Source organism: Anolis carolinensis, unplaced genomic scaffold (genome assembly GCF_035594765.1).
Source record: "Anolis carolinensis isolate JA03-04 unplaced genomic scaffold, rAnoCar3.1.pri scaffold_12, whole genome shotgun sequence".
In the NCBI taxonomy this organism is placed as follows: Eukaryota; Metazoa; Chordata; class Lepidosauria; order Squamata; family Dactyloidae; genus Anolis; species Anolis carolinensis.
This window is the reverse complement of record NW_026943823.1, coordinates 891843-907947: the sequence shown is the minus strand read 5'-3', so window position 1 is coordinate 907947 and position 16105 is coordinate 891843. Positions and strand designations below refer to the sequence as shown.

Sequence of the window (16105 nt, the reverse complement as noted above, 5' to 3'; positions counted from 1 at the left end):
TACCCTTTTTGAACCCGTGTTTATTCAGGGGTGAAAGAGCAAAAAAATAAAATAAATCTTTCTTGTTGTTGTTTCTGCCGTGCATTTCCCTGTCGACACTGACTGGTAACAGTGCCTTATTTTAGTTATTATTTCAGTTATTATGGCAAAGAGGTTGCTAATGCAATGCTGAAGAGTAAATTGCAGCCCTGCCTTGTCCTACGCCGCAATTTTACTTCCTGGAGTAAAGTGCTACGTACTGCATTATTTCTGGGAAATGAACTATTTCAGGATTCAGGGAAAACAAAATACTTTTGTTCGCTTTGCCCCCTCCTTCACTCCGGGACTGATTGACATACGGACGCATGTGTTGGGCTTTGGGCAAACGTGGCCCAAACTTTGTCACCTTTGCTCATACAGACCCATTCAAAGGGGACATGGTTCTGCCCTCCAAGTCTGAAATGGGCCCCAAAATCCGGCCTCGTTCTGGCATAGACGTCGCGGTCATTTCCATCATCCCATCATTCCATCATCCTCTTGCGACCCTGAGGAAAGATAGGTTAGGTAGCCTTCATGACAGACCCACCCGGCTTTAAGGTCTTGTTGTTAATTGCCAGATCTGTCAACGGTAAGTCAGCAGTAGACATGTCCAAAAAATCGTTTTGAATCGTATATCGGAATTATTTCGGATTGTTCTCGCTTTTTGATACGCATTCCGAGACATTGTCTCACAGCGCAACCAGCAATGTAATTCGAACCATTGTTGGCCCATTCTCTAATTGTCTCTTAATGTTTCGTAATTCCCCCCCCCCAATTTTTTTTAATATATTTAAAAAAATATTTAAAACATTTTTTTTTGTTTCTGCAACCTACCTTGAATGGGAGCTTAGCGCAGCCTAACACGGCTGCCGCTCCCCGGCCAATCAGAAGCTTCCGCAATGGACACAAAGGTAGGGGCTAACGTCCTCTGCATCCACATGGAAGATTGCCATACAAGCCCGGTGTGTAGCGATTTCGCATGCACGTCCGCCATTTTAGAAACATTTAGAATCATTACGAATTTTCGGAAATATCTGAAATTTTTGGGTGAAAAAATCGGAAATACTTTCTATATCGAAGCGCCAGCGCCCCCTACTTTAGAAACGAGAATTGAAACTTTTTTTCATCAATCGGACATGCCTAGTCAGCAGTAATCTGGGCTGCGGCGCAGGCTGTTGAGCAACCAGCTGCAACAAATCACTCTGACCAAGAGTCATGAGTTCGAGGCCAGCTCGGAGCCCCGTGTTTGTCTTGTCTTTGTTCTATGTTAAGGCATTGAATGTTTGCCTTATATGTGTAATGTCACCCAGCACCATCCAAGACAGCCAAAGAAGACCTTAAGATCATGATGGGAGGGAGGGGGGTCTAGTAGGGTGTATCTAGATGCTGTTTTAAGTTTTAATATATCAATTGTTTTAAATTGTGTTTATATGTTTATTGTTTCTATTATTTTATGTTTTTTTTTAATTTCTTTGAATAATGAGGCATTGAAATTTTGCCTAAATGTATATTGTATGCCGCTCTGAGTTCCCTACGGGGTGAGAAGAGCGGGATAGAAAAGAAGAAGAAGAAGAAGAAGATGATGATCCACCCTGAGTCCCCTTCGGGGTGAGAAGGACGGAATATAAATACTGTAAATAAATAAATAAATAAATAAATAATCCAGGACTTGATTCTGGACGAAAAGGCAGATCTGGCCTGCATTACCGAAACTTGGTTGGACGAGCTGGGGGGTGTCAATCTTACCCAGCTGTGTCCTCCAGGCTTCTGGGGAGGCCCTCCTCTCGCTTCCGCCTTCGTCACAGTTACGTTTGGTGGGGACGAGAGAGAGAGAGGGGGGGGCCTTTTCGGCCGTGGCCCCCCGGCTCTGGAACTCCCTCCCTAGGGAGATTAGGTTGCCGCCCTCCCGACCGTCCTTTAAGAAACAACTAGCTGTGCCCGGCCACGCGTTGCTGTGGCAAAGTGGTGGTGGTATTGGTTAAAAATTGTGTAATTTTTATTTGACGTTATTTGTATTTTTAAATTATTTTTATTGTAAGTTATCTTTTTATTTATTATATTTTATTATTTTCTTGTATTATTTTTAGTTATTTTCTGTTATTATAGTATTTTATTGTATTAATTTTTTAGTGTTTTTAATTATTTTTTGTGTTTTTATTATTTTTTATTGGGTTGCTAGGAGACCAAGTTGGAGGAGCTTAGCCTTCTAACTGGCAGCAATTGGATAAAAGCATTTATTCCTCTCCCTCTAAATAGAACTTTTTTTTCTTTTCTTTTTGTTGTATCAACCTAGAGGCGTGGATGATGGGTTGTGTTGTCATATTTCGAGGTTGGGGGGTCTGTAGTTTTGTTGTTTTGTCTGGTGCCATGATTCCATCACTCTTTTATATATATATATATAGATGGAAAACCTGGATGTTTGGGCTGGCCTTTGGAGAGACAGCTATTGGATGACCAGCCTCATTATAATTCTATTCTGAATGTTATTAGGTTCCTTTCATCGGGGTATTTTAATCTAATGATTTTATCTTATATTGCTGCTATAGTCCCCTCCCCCACCTTTGAAGTTGACGGATTTGCATTGTCGGTTGTTTGATATTATTACTGTTGTATAAACCTTTGTTTTAACTTCTGTTTTATCATCTTCTTGTGTTTTAAACGGTGTATATTGTTAATGTATTTGCGCTGTTACTTTTGTAACATTGTGAGCCGCCCCGAGTCCCCAGGGGGAGATGGTGGCGGGGTATAAATAAAGGTTTATTATTATTATTATTATTTGCAGATGAGTCATAATGGAGAGAATTTGCTATAGTGTTTGGCCAGGATCCTCTATCAATCGCTTAGATATGTGGACTTAACTGAAGAGTTTCTCCAGGCACAAACCTTGATGTTGCCATTTATGAGACACTATTTTAGTACTAAATGAGACTTGAACTTCCACATATTTTGGAGGATATTCTGGGGATGTGGTGGGATATTTATGTGAAGTCCTGGAACTGAACTGAACCCCAGCAAATTCCAAGGGCCCGTTGCATTGAGTTTGGACAGCTATGGTGGGACAGCTTTGTGATATAAACACGGGAAACAAAAAAACACAAACATGCTTTTGGTCACTCATTCCTCCCACTTCTCTGTTCCCACTCAATCCTTTTTAATAAGCTAAAGAGGCCCCGTGCCTATTTATATATGTGTGTGTGTGTGTGTGTGTGTGTGTGTGTGTATATATATATATATATAAGCCTTCATGGCTGAGGCTGACGGGCGGGAAGATCATAACACCGGCATCTCCATGGAAAGGTTACGCTGTGCTCGAAAATGTGTACTTTTGATTAAGTCGGCTCTTTTGTGAAAGAACGTTGTGCCGTGTTGGTGGGGAGACCAAGGCTGGAGGGGGATTAGGGGGCATTCGGAGCAGAAAATGGAAAGACGCAAAGGGATCGAGTATCCCCTCGAGGGGAGGAACGGGCACACTCCGGCCTTGGACACAACCTCCCCACCGCTGTTAATGTGTTAGTAATGCCTGTATAAATACTCGTTGGCTTGGTCCATCGTCTAGCCTCCTTTTATATCAATCTGTCTCCCTCTCTATATACATACATAAACACATTCATATATATACCTAGATATATGTGTCTGTGTAAGTACTTCTATCATTCCCATATCGTTGATAACTGTGCATTGTTTTCTATTATAGTTTCAAAACCTTTTTGAGCGTCTGTTATGGAGAAAGTAGATGCTTGCAGGCAGAGGCGGTCCACCGGCGAGGCAGTTGCCTGTGGTGCAATCATTCCAGGGACACAGTTGAGGCCCCCGGGAGAATGGCGCCACCCCCCGCCGCCTCCTTCGGGCCTTGCAGATCTTCTTCGGGCCACCCAGCCCACTGGAGGGCCTGACATGGGCTCCGGAAGGCCCAACGCGGGCTCCGGAAGGCTCAACGCAGGCTCCAGAAGGCTCAACGGGGGCTCCGGAAGGCCCAACGCGGGCTCCGGAAGGCTCGACACGGGCTCTGGAAGGCCTGATGCAGGCTCCAGAAGGCTCGACGCAGGCTCCGGAAGGCCCAGTACAGGCTCCAGAAGCCCGCGTCGGGCCTTCCGGTGGGCCGGGCGGGCCTTCTGGAGCCTGCGTTGGGCACTCCGGAGCCCGCTACCCTCCGTTGGAAGCAAGACAAGTGGGGTTTGTCTGGAATAATGTCCAGGGTGGGAGAAAGAGCTCTTGTCTGTTGGAAGGCAGGTGTGGATGTTGTAATTAATCACCTTGATTAGCATTTAATGGCCCTGTGGCTTCAAGGCCTGGCTTCCTCTTGCCTGGGAGAATCTTTTTTTGGGAGGTGTTAGCTGTCCCTGATTGCTTCCTGTCTGGATTTCCCCGGTTTTCAGAGTGTTGTTCTTTATTTAGGCTTTTTCTTAATCCCTCCTTATTATCCATCATTATTGCTTATCCAATACTTTTATTTTTCAGTGATTGGTTTTTGGGGGGGACGACCAAAATTTCTGTTCACCTACACTTGAAAATTACCTTGGACCTGCTCTGCTTGCAGGTTCTTCTAAGGCTCTAAACTGCTTTGTATGCCAGGATCTTTTCCCTGGATTATCTGCTCTGAAGTGGAATATATGAGTCTACTCTGCCAGATAATCTGGGGATAAGATCCTGAGACAGAAAAGTGAAGATCCAGCCTGTGATGGACTAAACCTTGCCTCGTGGCGAGAGGCCATTAATTTAAAAAGGAAAGGCAGCCTTTTTGGCTTTGCTTTGCTTACTTGCACTGAATATGAAACTGACTTTGGGAGGCTTCCGAGGTTTACAAAATTCAAATGAAAAAGAAATGGGTATGTTTCGATTCTTAAGTTTTTGGCACGGGCCACAATCACGTGTCGGATTTTGCCTCGTAAGTGCAAATTTAACGAATTTGATACAACTTACGAGTAATGAAAAAATGGCACACCCCTAGTATCCAATATTGAGATTTCTCATCCAGGGAGCCTATGTTCCCCCAAACTACAAATCCCTGGACTCCATAGGATGCTCCCATGACGAAGTGGAACCACAGTGCTATAATTCCTTAAGTGTGGACGGACCCTGGGACATACTGGTTTCCCGCCTCCCCTCCCAGTGTGTTCCCAATATAGCTGCGTAAGAAAGATTTGTTGGGAAAAGAAGAGAAAGAGTAACAGTGTCTGTGCTTTCCAATTAGTTTTGGAAACCCGCTTGCTTAATTTAACACCAAACAGTTCTGAAACAACAACACCAACCAAGCCAGCATCCATCCAGTGTTTTGAGCGAAGAATGTGCCTGGATAAAAACACAGTTTTCTTTATTACTCGGAGATCAGAGGTCAGGCTTATAATGAAGCCGGAAAAGAAATATATTCATACTGGGAGGGGGGGGGCCCTCTTGTTTTGCAGGAAAGTCCAGAATCCTTTGGAGGTGGGTGGAAAAGCTTCCATTTAGAACTATGTTTCAGCAAAAGCACAAAAAAGAAATCCATTAGTAGAAAAATCTGTAAAAGCTTATCTGAGCCATTTGCTCATTTTCTCTCCAAACAGATTAGCTTGGCTTCCCAGACCTGCTCCTGCCAAATGATTATAATCATCATGAAATAAAAAATATAAAATAAGACAATTCGATCTCATAGTCGGCTCTTGCAACTGGGGAGGAATGGGCTTGGTTGGTTGTTTTCGTCCCATGTTTTCCGACCTTCGGGTATCGCGGGGAAGAGTAATGAGCCAAAAAGGGAAAGTATGGTATATAATATAATACAAGGTAGGTTGTGTTATTATCACACACTTCTATTGTAATGTAGTCCCTTATATGTTACGATTATAACATCAACTTATATTTAAAACACTGTATTGGTGAGTAACTGATTCTTTAAACTATCTCGGGTCTGGATTGGGTTTAAATTAACCCGGTCATTGACTGTAAACCCGTTCCTGTTGTTTGTCTAAATGATAACCTCAAACTTAGTTATGGTATCTATTCAAACAAAATATAATCCAATATAGGTACGGTATATATATAGTATCCAGGTGGATTTATTCAACCATCAAACTGTATATATACAACATAATTGTAAAGAGTAATTATAACATTACATCAGGTTTGAATTTGGATTAAGCTAATTCAGTCTCTAGTCTTAAATCCAGTTCTAGCTAATGTGGTTTCTGGTTCTCAATACAGTCCTATTGTTGTCTTGATAATATTCTCAAGATCTGTTGTAGTGATGTTCAAGGTGAAAATGCAGTATACATTCCTTGTATATATGATAACAAAGTGGATTTACTCAATGATGGAAAGAGTTGACTGGTAGGTTCCAGGGATTGTATAGTTGATTATACGATAGGGTTGTTGTATGTCTTTCGGGCTGTGTGGCCATGTTCCAGAAGGATTCTCTCCTGATGTTTCGCCCACATCTGTGGCAGGCATCCTCAGAGGTTGTGAGGTACCACTGAGGATGCCTGCCATAGATGTGGGCGAAACGTCAGGAGAAAATACTTCTGGAACATGGCCACACAGCCCGAAAGACATACAACAGCCCTGTGATCCCGGCCATGAAAGCCTTCGACAACACAGATTATACCATATTTTTTCTTTTTTGTTGTATATAGTAAACATCTGTGTGTTTCACTAGACCAGGGGTCCTCAAACTTTTTAAGCCGAGGACCGGTCCACAATCCTTCAGACTGTTGAGGGGCCGGATTATCATTTGAGAAAAATATAAACAAATTCCGATGCACACTGCACATGTCTTATTTGTAGTGCAACAACAACAACAATAAAAGAACAATACAATATTTAAAAATAAAAACAATTTTAACCAACATACATTTATCAGGATTTCAATGGGAAGTGTGGTCCTGCTTCTGGCCAATGAGATAGTCAAGTTAATTAGATTTGTTGCTGTTGTTGTTGTTGTGTGCCTTCAAGTCATTTTAGACTTTGGGTGAGCCCAAGTCTAAAATGTATTTATTTATTATTTATTTATTTACTGCATTTATTTACTACATTTGTATCACACCCTTCTCACTCCAAAGGCGACTCAGAGTGGCTTACAAATTACATGTACATCCAATATATTATATTAATGGCATAGCACAATATTAGCATTATATATTACTATATTGAACTATACCACTATACTGTAATATTATTAGTAATATTATATGTAATATAGAATATATAATTAAAATTATTATATGGTATTATTATTAGTGTTATATTGTATTACATTATAATATTATTATCAATATTATATGTATATACAATATATTATATTATAAAACTGAGGGCGGGGGCCAGGTAAATGACACCGGAGGGCCGCATCCGGCCCCCGGGCCTTAGTTTGGGGACCCCTGCACTAGAGTAATGAGCCCACAAAGCCATTGGGAAGCTGCAAAAAAAAATGGAGGCAGACAAGCAGGTTTTTTCCAACAACCAAAGTTCTGAGTTTTTATTGTATTGAGAGCAACAATAGGATTTAAGATTAACCCCCCCTCCCCCCCCCCCCCAAAATAAACAAAGAGAGAAGGAACAAGATGAAACACAGCATGAAGTCGGCCCGGATGTCCAAGAGCGGCGAGATGCCAACCGACTAAGACGCTTCCAAAGCTTTTCGCTTCCAAACTCTTCGCATGAAGCTCTACTCAAGCTTTACGGACCTTCGCAACTCTCGCGTGCGGATGGAGTGTAAACTGTCCTTTAAAGTACGCTTTTCGCGAGGTGCAATTCACCGAGGAAAAAGATCCCGGTCCAAAGGGAAACCGCACCGGGCGAGTAGGTCAAGAGTCACAATGGGAAAACTCGGTTCGGATAAAGCCTACATTCCTCCCGATTGATATAGCATCGTTGTCACTCTGATCGGCTGGAAAAAATAAAGGCAACCGCCGCTCCACGCAACACAAAAGCACCCGCGTGCGCTGGGCCCAGAGCAAAAAAGTAAGAACTAATGAGCTTAATTTTCAATTTTTTTTTTTAAAAAAAGAGATGACCCTCTGGCATCTCCTACTAAAGTTGAGGACCCTTCCCAACCCCTTTTGTAGCTTACTCAACTGTTCCACATTTCGGCTGGTTTAGATACTCCGCTTAGCCGCATGAAGACAACTGCCAGGTCTACAATCCCGAACAATAATGGCTGTTGGCCAACAGCCCCTATCTAATGCATATATCTCTATATATCTCTATATCTTTTTTCTTCTTAAAAAAAATCTCTGTATATGAAGGTCTTAATGTTTTGGCTTTTTATATATCTTTAAAAAGTGCACATACAAACACACAAAACATTTCTTTCATTGTTTTTTTCTCTAAAGTTCCACAATCGTTACAGAATACCTAACAAACGGCATTATGCAAATTACGTAAATGTTCGTCAGGGACGTCGGCTTTCTTGGCTTCGTTTCGACCCTGACGGAAAGAGGGGAAAAGCAACGTACACAATGCAGAACACCTTCTCCCAAACTTACAAAGGGTTGCAGGATGATACCCCACAGAGCTGCAAGATAAGAAAAGGGAGGTTCGCATTGGCCTCCTTGCCTGGCCGGAAAAGCCAACGCACCTCAATTGGCACACATCCACTTTGTGGCAACGTCACATTTCACAGGGCCACTTTCAAGTTGCAGCCCAAGCCCAAGCTCCTTGTTTAGCCGGAGAGACACCATCAGAAATGCCAATCTTTTACTTCTGCCCCCGAAAAGGGAAGTTCTCCTTCCTCTCTCAAATGTCTAGCACTGTATCTCAGGACTCTTCCATTTGGGATCTTTGCCTTTCCAGCTCTTTACTGTGGTTTTTCTCCCACTTAGGTTGGATCTGCACTGCCATATAATGCATCAGCGGATTATATCGTAGTGCAGGCTCACACCATCCAGTTCAATGAAGTTAATCTGTTTCCTGAAACTGCTTTATATGACACCGTAGATCCAGCCTTGGTTTAAATTTGTGTAAATTTTCTTCCATTTTGTAACTACACTACAAACATGTTACATTACTTAGAAAAAAGTGATAGCACAATTCTTTCAAACTTTCAGCTTGGATGCTCTCCTTATTGTCTTGACCAAATTTGGTTGTTTCAGCTCGCTCTCCGAGTTGGAATCATAGCCCACCCCCATCCCCCGTCTACACTGCCATATAATGCAATTTCATAATGCACTGAATTGGATAATAATAAAAATGTGCATAAGAGTCGACTTAGAGACAGTCATTGGAGCAGAGGCCAACAAGGAGGTGTCCAGCAACTCTGTAAGTGCGATTACACTGGATCAGTTTCAATCGGTGAGTACTGTTGATGTGGAAAAGCTACTGGGGCAAATAAGGAAGCCAACCTGCTTTCTGGATCCTTGTCCTTCTTGGCTGGTCATTTAGGGAGGAGATTCAATTCGATCTCATACAAGAAATTCATAATGAATCTCTCAGGAAGGGGAAATTCCCATCCTGTTTAAAAGAAGCAGTAGTTGAACCGATGCTGAAAAGGCCCTCCCTGGATATGATGTAGACTCATATAATGAAGTTCAATCTGCATTATATGCATCTACATTGACCATATCGTGCAGCTCAGACTGCATTACACGACACTGTAGATGAAGTTGTAGAAGAGCTGGATGAGACCATAAGACCATCCAGTCCAATCTCCAGTCATACAAAATGTCTCATCTAGCAGACAAAATTGACTCTATCTTTCTTGGTTGTAAATCCTTGTAAATAAGATAGTTTTGTACTCTGGTTTCGAAAATCACCACCATTGTATTTCCTTCACCTTCTTACTGAAGCTTTAACTGATTCCAGTGCTAGAAATTTGGGAAGCAAAAGGACAAATCCATGGGAGGAGCAGTGTTTTTATTCGGGGGCCATTGACATTTAGGAGCCTGATGGGTGCAAAGGTTGCAACTTGAAAGAGGGCGATTGCAGCATAAAAAATCTTTAGAACTTGGCTGTTCAAGGTGCAACTGATGGCTTTTGTCCGCCATCTTTTCCATCTTTTCCCCAAAACCGTGTCAAACCCTCCCGCACAACCCTGGTTCTCTGAAACCTCTAGTGCTATCGAATGGGGAGCAGGTCTGGGACCGCTTCCCTTTGCTCCCCTCCTCCCCAAGTGCAAATCATGTCCCCCATAAACCTATTATTTCCACAGTAGAGATCCTCCGCAGCACAGGATCGGTCAAAAATCGAGCACCCAAACTCAGCACGCAAGCAAATGCATTACAAGACCCACAACAGGAAAACAGCGCTCTCGCTGCACCCCAATTCTCCCGATTTCTTTCCTGTTTTGCAAATACAAACTCTTTTAAAAAACCTCTTCCCGTTTTTATATACACGTTCTTTGGTAAATGCCACACATTCTTTGGGTAAAAAAATAAACCTGCTGCAAGCGAAGGGCAGAAATGGCTCAAGCTTTACACAAAGTGCATTTGTATAAAAGGCGGCTTTCCAGGGAGCAAGTGTCCCGAACAGAAGCCTTTCCTGAAAAACGACGACAGCAAGAACAACAACAACGAGTGAGAACGAAAAAAGGTTATCGATACACGTAAGGCATCTCGAAAGCAGCCCAGAAGGAGGCAATAGGCACGGCCTTCCCTCTGTTCGCTGGCTTGAAAGGACCACAACAACAAGAACGTGGTAATTACGGAGGGAAGCCGTCGCCAAATTGGACACCCGGCCGCAGCCCAAAGCTCTACTTTCCTTTGTTTCATAAGGGGAAAAGATACAACGGGAATAGCCTTCAAGGGATAGCCTGCAGTCCATCTGAATTTGTGAAGAACGGAGACAGAAGATCTCTGGTATGTCTCTTGACCACCGAGGTCCAATGCGTCCTTCTAACATCACGGGAGGTGCCCAAGTAATGAGGCAACCCAAAATAGGGGCATCATTCCAATTGTGAGTTGGGATGGGGAATGGGTTGACTTTCCCAATGCGTTGACTTGTCATGCAAAAGTTGATGCAATGGAGAGACTAGTTGGGAGGACCCAAGAACATCCCAACCAATGCTCCAGCTTCCCTTTGTTTCTAAGGAGAAAAGGATAGAATGGGAGCAGCCTTCAAGGGATGGCTTTCCGTCCATGTTTACAAAAGTTAAAGGGTATTTTGGCCCTGGATCAGAGAAAGGACGGAGCTGAAAGGAGTCTGGTTCATCCTCCAGTGAAGGAGAGATAGGAAGGCGGTGCAATGAGCATTATGGGACGTACCAAAATTAAGAAGCAGCCCATAACAGAGGCCTCAATCCTCTTGGGAATCCCAATGACGAAACAATCATCATGTTGGTTGGGTTTCCCAAGGAATGCATGAAGGAGAGATAGGAAGACGGTGCAATGAGCATTATGGGACGTACCAAAATAAAGAAGTAGCCCATAACAGAGACCTCAATCTTCTTGGGAATCCCAATGGCAATACAATCATCGTGTTGGTTGGGTTTCCCAAGGAATCCATGAAGGAGAATAGGAAGGCGGTGCAATGAGCATTATGGGACGTACCAAGATTAAGAGGTAGCCCATAACAGAGACCTCAATCCTCTTGGGAATCCCAATGGCAAAACAATCATCGTGTTGGTTGGGTTTCACAAGGAATGCATGAAGGAGAATAGGAAGGCGGTGCAATGAGCATTATGGGACGTACCAAAATTAAGAAGTAGCCCATAACAGAGGCCTCAATCCTCTTGGGAATCCCAATGGCAATACAATCATCGTGTTGGTTGGGTTTCACAAGGAATGCATTGGGAAACCCAACCAATGATGAGGCACCCCAAAATAAAGGCCTCAGTCCCCTTAAGTCCCAATAACAACAGGAGCATTGAATTGATTGGGTTTCTCAATGTGTTGACTCACCACTCAACAGTTCTTTGAATGGGTCTACTTTGCCTACTAACCAAACTATTCGGCTATGGTGATGGACAGGCAAGATGGCCGTGACGTCAAGGCTACCTATTGATGCACCAAAAAGTGCTGGGCAGACAGGCATCCCCTCACTTGGCTTCATTGTCCTTTTCCTCCTCAGGAAAGGTTGTTTTTTGGCTCTTTTAAGAGCTTTAAAAGTAAGTCACAGACCGGGCAATTGGACGGCGTTGCGCTCGCCGGGCTGCCTGAAAAGAAGGTCACTTTTCGACACGGCAAAACGGAATCTCCCCCAAAAATACACCATTTTTAAAAATGCATAATAACATCATCATCATTATCAACAACAACAACAACAATAAAAATGCATAAAAGGGGTAATAAAAAGAAAGAAAAGGAGGGTCGATGGCTAGGACGCTGTCAGTGCTTTGGCGCTTCTTCAGTTTTAAGCCGACACAAGGAACGTCGACAGTCCTAACCCATCACCACCACCTCTCTCCCAAAAATATTTACATGACATTCACGAAAGGCATTCTGGATTTTAAAATGCACAGTTACGCCCCAAATAACCTCACGGATTGTAATGCACAGAAGGGGCTTTGCACAAGTGGAGACTGTTTCCATTGCTAAGCTAAAGAGAATCCCATGAAGATCCGTATCCGCTTTTTCCGGCAGCGTCCGATCCAGGGCCGGCTAAAATGCTGGATGGATCTCCGTCATCTTTCAAGGAAGTTCGGGACCTTTTCCGCAGCCAGCAATGTGCAAAAGGATGCTTTCTCTCTCCAAAAGCTTTGCACAAAGAGGAAAATTTAGTTTTAAGGCACAGAAGGATATGTGGCCATATATGTATCCAAGACCCAGATTCCCTTCTGTGGCGAGCAAACCTTGTGTTAAAATTCCACAGACTTGACACAACAGATTGCAGTTCCAGTTGGTACAAACATCTTTTTTGCAAACAATTTACATTGGTTTTAACTATCGAACCGTATTCAACAGCTGTGTGTATGTTGGGACTTCATTCCGCTCTTCCATTCGAGACTTCGGGGCAGAAGGTATTAACTGATCCACAATACATTGTCTCGACAATAAATCTATTTCCAATCTAGGATTTTAAGACACCTGGCCAAATTTGGGATTTTTCTACACTACCGAACCCGGAAAGAGGGTTGTGTTCTCACTTCTAAGTGCTCCGCTGTCGCTTCACCCAAGCAAGAAAGGGGAAGCCAAAGACCGTCGCGATATCCACAACATTAGCATAGATATGTTTGTAAAGATATATACTATATACACACACAGGTAAAGCAGGCAGCGTGGTAAATTGGTTGGGCCAACGGCTGCTCCAAAATTAGCTCAGCCCCGTATCGGTTTGATTTTCTTTCATTTTCCACCCAAAGGAGTGGAGAATTCCCCATCGGCAACACAGCAAACCCAAGTACGTCTTCCATTTTGTCTGCTGTCCTTCTCAAAACGGAGGACGAAAGTGGTGTCGTATCACTTCCGACTCCCTTCTGAGAAGGACTCTCGAGAGGGGAATTTGAGAGTAATACAGGATTCTTATGGAGAACCACTGGTTGCATGTTGTCATGTGTTTTGTGGGCTTTCCGTACGGTTTGGAGGCAACATTGCCCGCAAATTATGTCAATCTTAAGAAAATTTGGGGACAGGGCAGTATGACCCACTCGCTCATCATGCTTTACCAAGGCAATAAAGCCACGAAAGAGGCCTTATTGAACATAACAGAATGACAACACATGTTTATGCGCGGTGGCACTAGAGGACCACGATCATTTAGACACTGCATTTAACATTTTGACATTGAAAAAGTCTTGTTGCTTCTCCTGATCCGTGAAAGCACTATTCAACCCTTATGCAACCGCTCTCAGAAGGCTAATGCATGAGTGGTGCGCCTTGTTATGAGCTGAGAAAAGGCAGAATGAACCAACGGGAAGGGGAAATAAGATGTCGTCGTCGTCATCATCATCATCAAATCATCATCAAGAGAACAGATGAAACGTCCATGCACTTGGCTGAGTTGCTGAAAGGGACAGGTCACACGACAGGTGTCTTTTCTCCCCTTCGTAAAATGATTGCAAATAGCTCCAGCTATTAAAATCAAAGAAGAGCTCAAATCCAATATCTGTTAACATCTGCAGTCCATAAATGCACACATCTGAGCCCAACTTGATGGGAAAGAAGGAAGTCTTGTTTCAAGATAAGGTTGGGACCATCTCCGTCATGCTTGGAAAAAACCAAGGAGGAAGAGGTTGTTGTGGATGAGGTGGAGCAAAAAGGAGGTTTCCAGAGGTCCACATCTGGACGGACGGACAGCACCAAGACACAAAGGGCTGCTTTGGAGCATCTTCTACGATGCAAAAAAAAAAAAAAAAAAAAAAAAGGGGAGCAATTCAAAACTGGAATGTGTTCACATTCACTGGGCAAGGTTTGATTGTTTATTTGAGAAAAAAACAACGTCTAGGCTCGTGGTCCACAGAAGACAAAACAAAAGTCATCCAAACGGTCCTCTGTAGCCTTCCAGGTATTGGGAATGGTATTTCCCCCCACAAGTCCTTCTCTATATGTTTAAGGTGTTGGGTCTTCTTTTTTTTATGGGCATTCGGTCCAGTTTGAGATTGGGCACTTTGTGTTGAGTCAACGAGGCCCCACCCCATAAGTCATCTCCAAAAATAGCAGAGAAATGTGGGGTTCACAGCAAAGCCGTGGCAGCAGGTGAGAGACACAGCATGGTGGGTTATGTTTGAGAAATAGTGCCTTCGGAGAAGGGCGAATTGGAGAGTCAGTGGTCATGGCAACAGAACAAGATGGACACCTGTGCATAGCCAAGAGCGCACATGGCCATACATGTTTTGTCCAGGCACCGACTCACGAAAATTGAGTCCTTGTGATGGCCACAGTTGTGGCAACACATCCTTTGCTTCTTCTTCTTTGCAAATGCATCGTATTACTATTAGAGTATCCCATCGTATTACTATTAGAGTATCTCTTTTTGCTTAACCTTCAGGTCCAGGGGTTTTACCCGTCATTGTTTCTACAAAGTCACAATTAGAGTATTCCTCCTGTAACCGTGGACAGAAACAGCAACCCAGTCAGGAAAAAGGAGAAAAAAAGAAAACCCATAAAAGACAGAACTGTTTAAAAAAAAAAAGACAGAAAAATTACCCAGTATGAACCCTAGTTTTCTTTCCATTTTGAGTTGATTTTTTAAAATTATTATTTTTGTTGGTTTTCTTATAAAAAAAAGAAAGAGAAATAAATGGCTGTAAAGAGGGCAACTCAAAGCTGGGGTGCATGTGATGTGGAGTTTGTCTGTGAGTTTGTGTCTTTGGACATCGAAGGCGACCACGGCAGCGCATGCACACAGGGCCACGAAAGACACGGTCAGGTACTCACGGGCGCATGAATGTAAACAAGGGCAGCGGGGCCCCACGCCACAACACCACACGCACAAAACACAAGGCGGAATAGGCCGGGAGGCTTTGAGTGCCTGACGAATCGTTCCAAGGAGAGAGAAGCCTGATTCCGCCAGGACGGGTTGCCCAGGAAAGAAAGGTCAACGAGGAAAAAACGGAACGAGGCAAAAGGAGAAGGAACCCCAGCAGGTAGTCTGTTTCGTTCTTTGTTTGGCGGTGGCTGTGCGTCTCCGTGAACACACACCTTCCCAAGGCACTGCAGTTGCGGTAGTGCAGAGACGGAGAGGCAGGCGGCGGCTGGAGGGGTCTGCGGGGACGATGGGCCTCGGGGTTGCCTCTCCCTCTCACTGGCTGTGGAAATAGATGGGCTTCACTTTCCCCGAGAGGATCTTGGGCACCTGGACCGAGATGATCTCCGCCATCATTTCCGGGTAGTCCACGCTGACCATGTGGGACTTGACCAAGAGGTCGAAGGTGAACTGATGCAGCTCTCTTGCAATCTGTGGGTGAGACAGAAGGAGAGAAAGAGAGGCTTGGGCAAGGGCGGCCACGGACCACGGCCACCAGGCTTCCATGGGACTGGCACTTGCTCCAAATAATAATAATAATAATAATAATAATAATAATAATAATAATAATAATAATAACTTTATTTTTATACCCCGCCTCTATCTCCCCAAAGGGGACTCAGGGCGGCTTACATGGCACCAAGCCCGAATAAAAACAATCTATATATATAAAAGGGTAATGAAATTTCGGCCTAGGACAAAACAACAAAACTACACATCCCAGAAACACTAAACTTGGCAGCACAACCCCTCATCCATGCCTCTACGTTCATACAACAAA

General features: G+C 43.6%; 1 protein-coding gene across 1 annotated transcript in view; it reads right to left on the bottom strand.

Annotated features, from left to right (window-relative positions):
- Positions 1–6749: 6749 nt before the first annotated feature.
- ar (androgen receptor) overlaps positions 6750–16105 on the bottom strand; it is a 132281-nt gene continuing 122925 nt past the window's right edge. The window contains 1 exon segment of the mRNA XM_062964036.1: positions 6750–15756. Coding sequence (XP_062820106.1) covers positions 15601–15756 — 156 coding nt within the window. The 3' untranslated portion in view covers positions 6750–15600.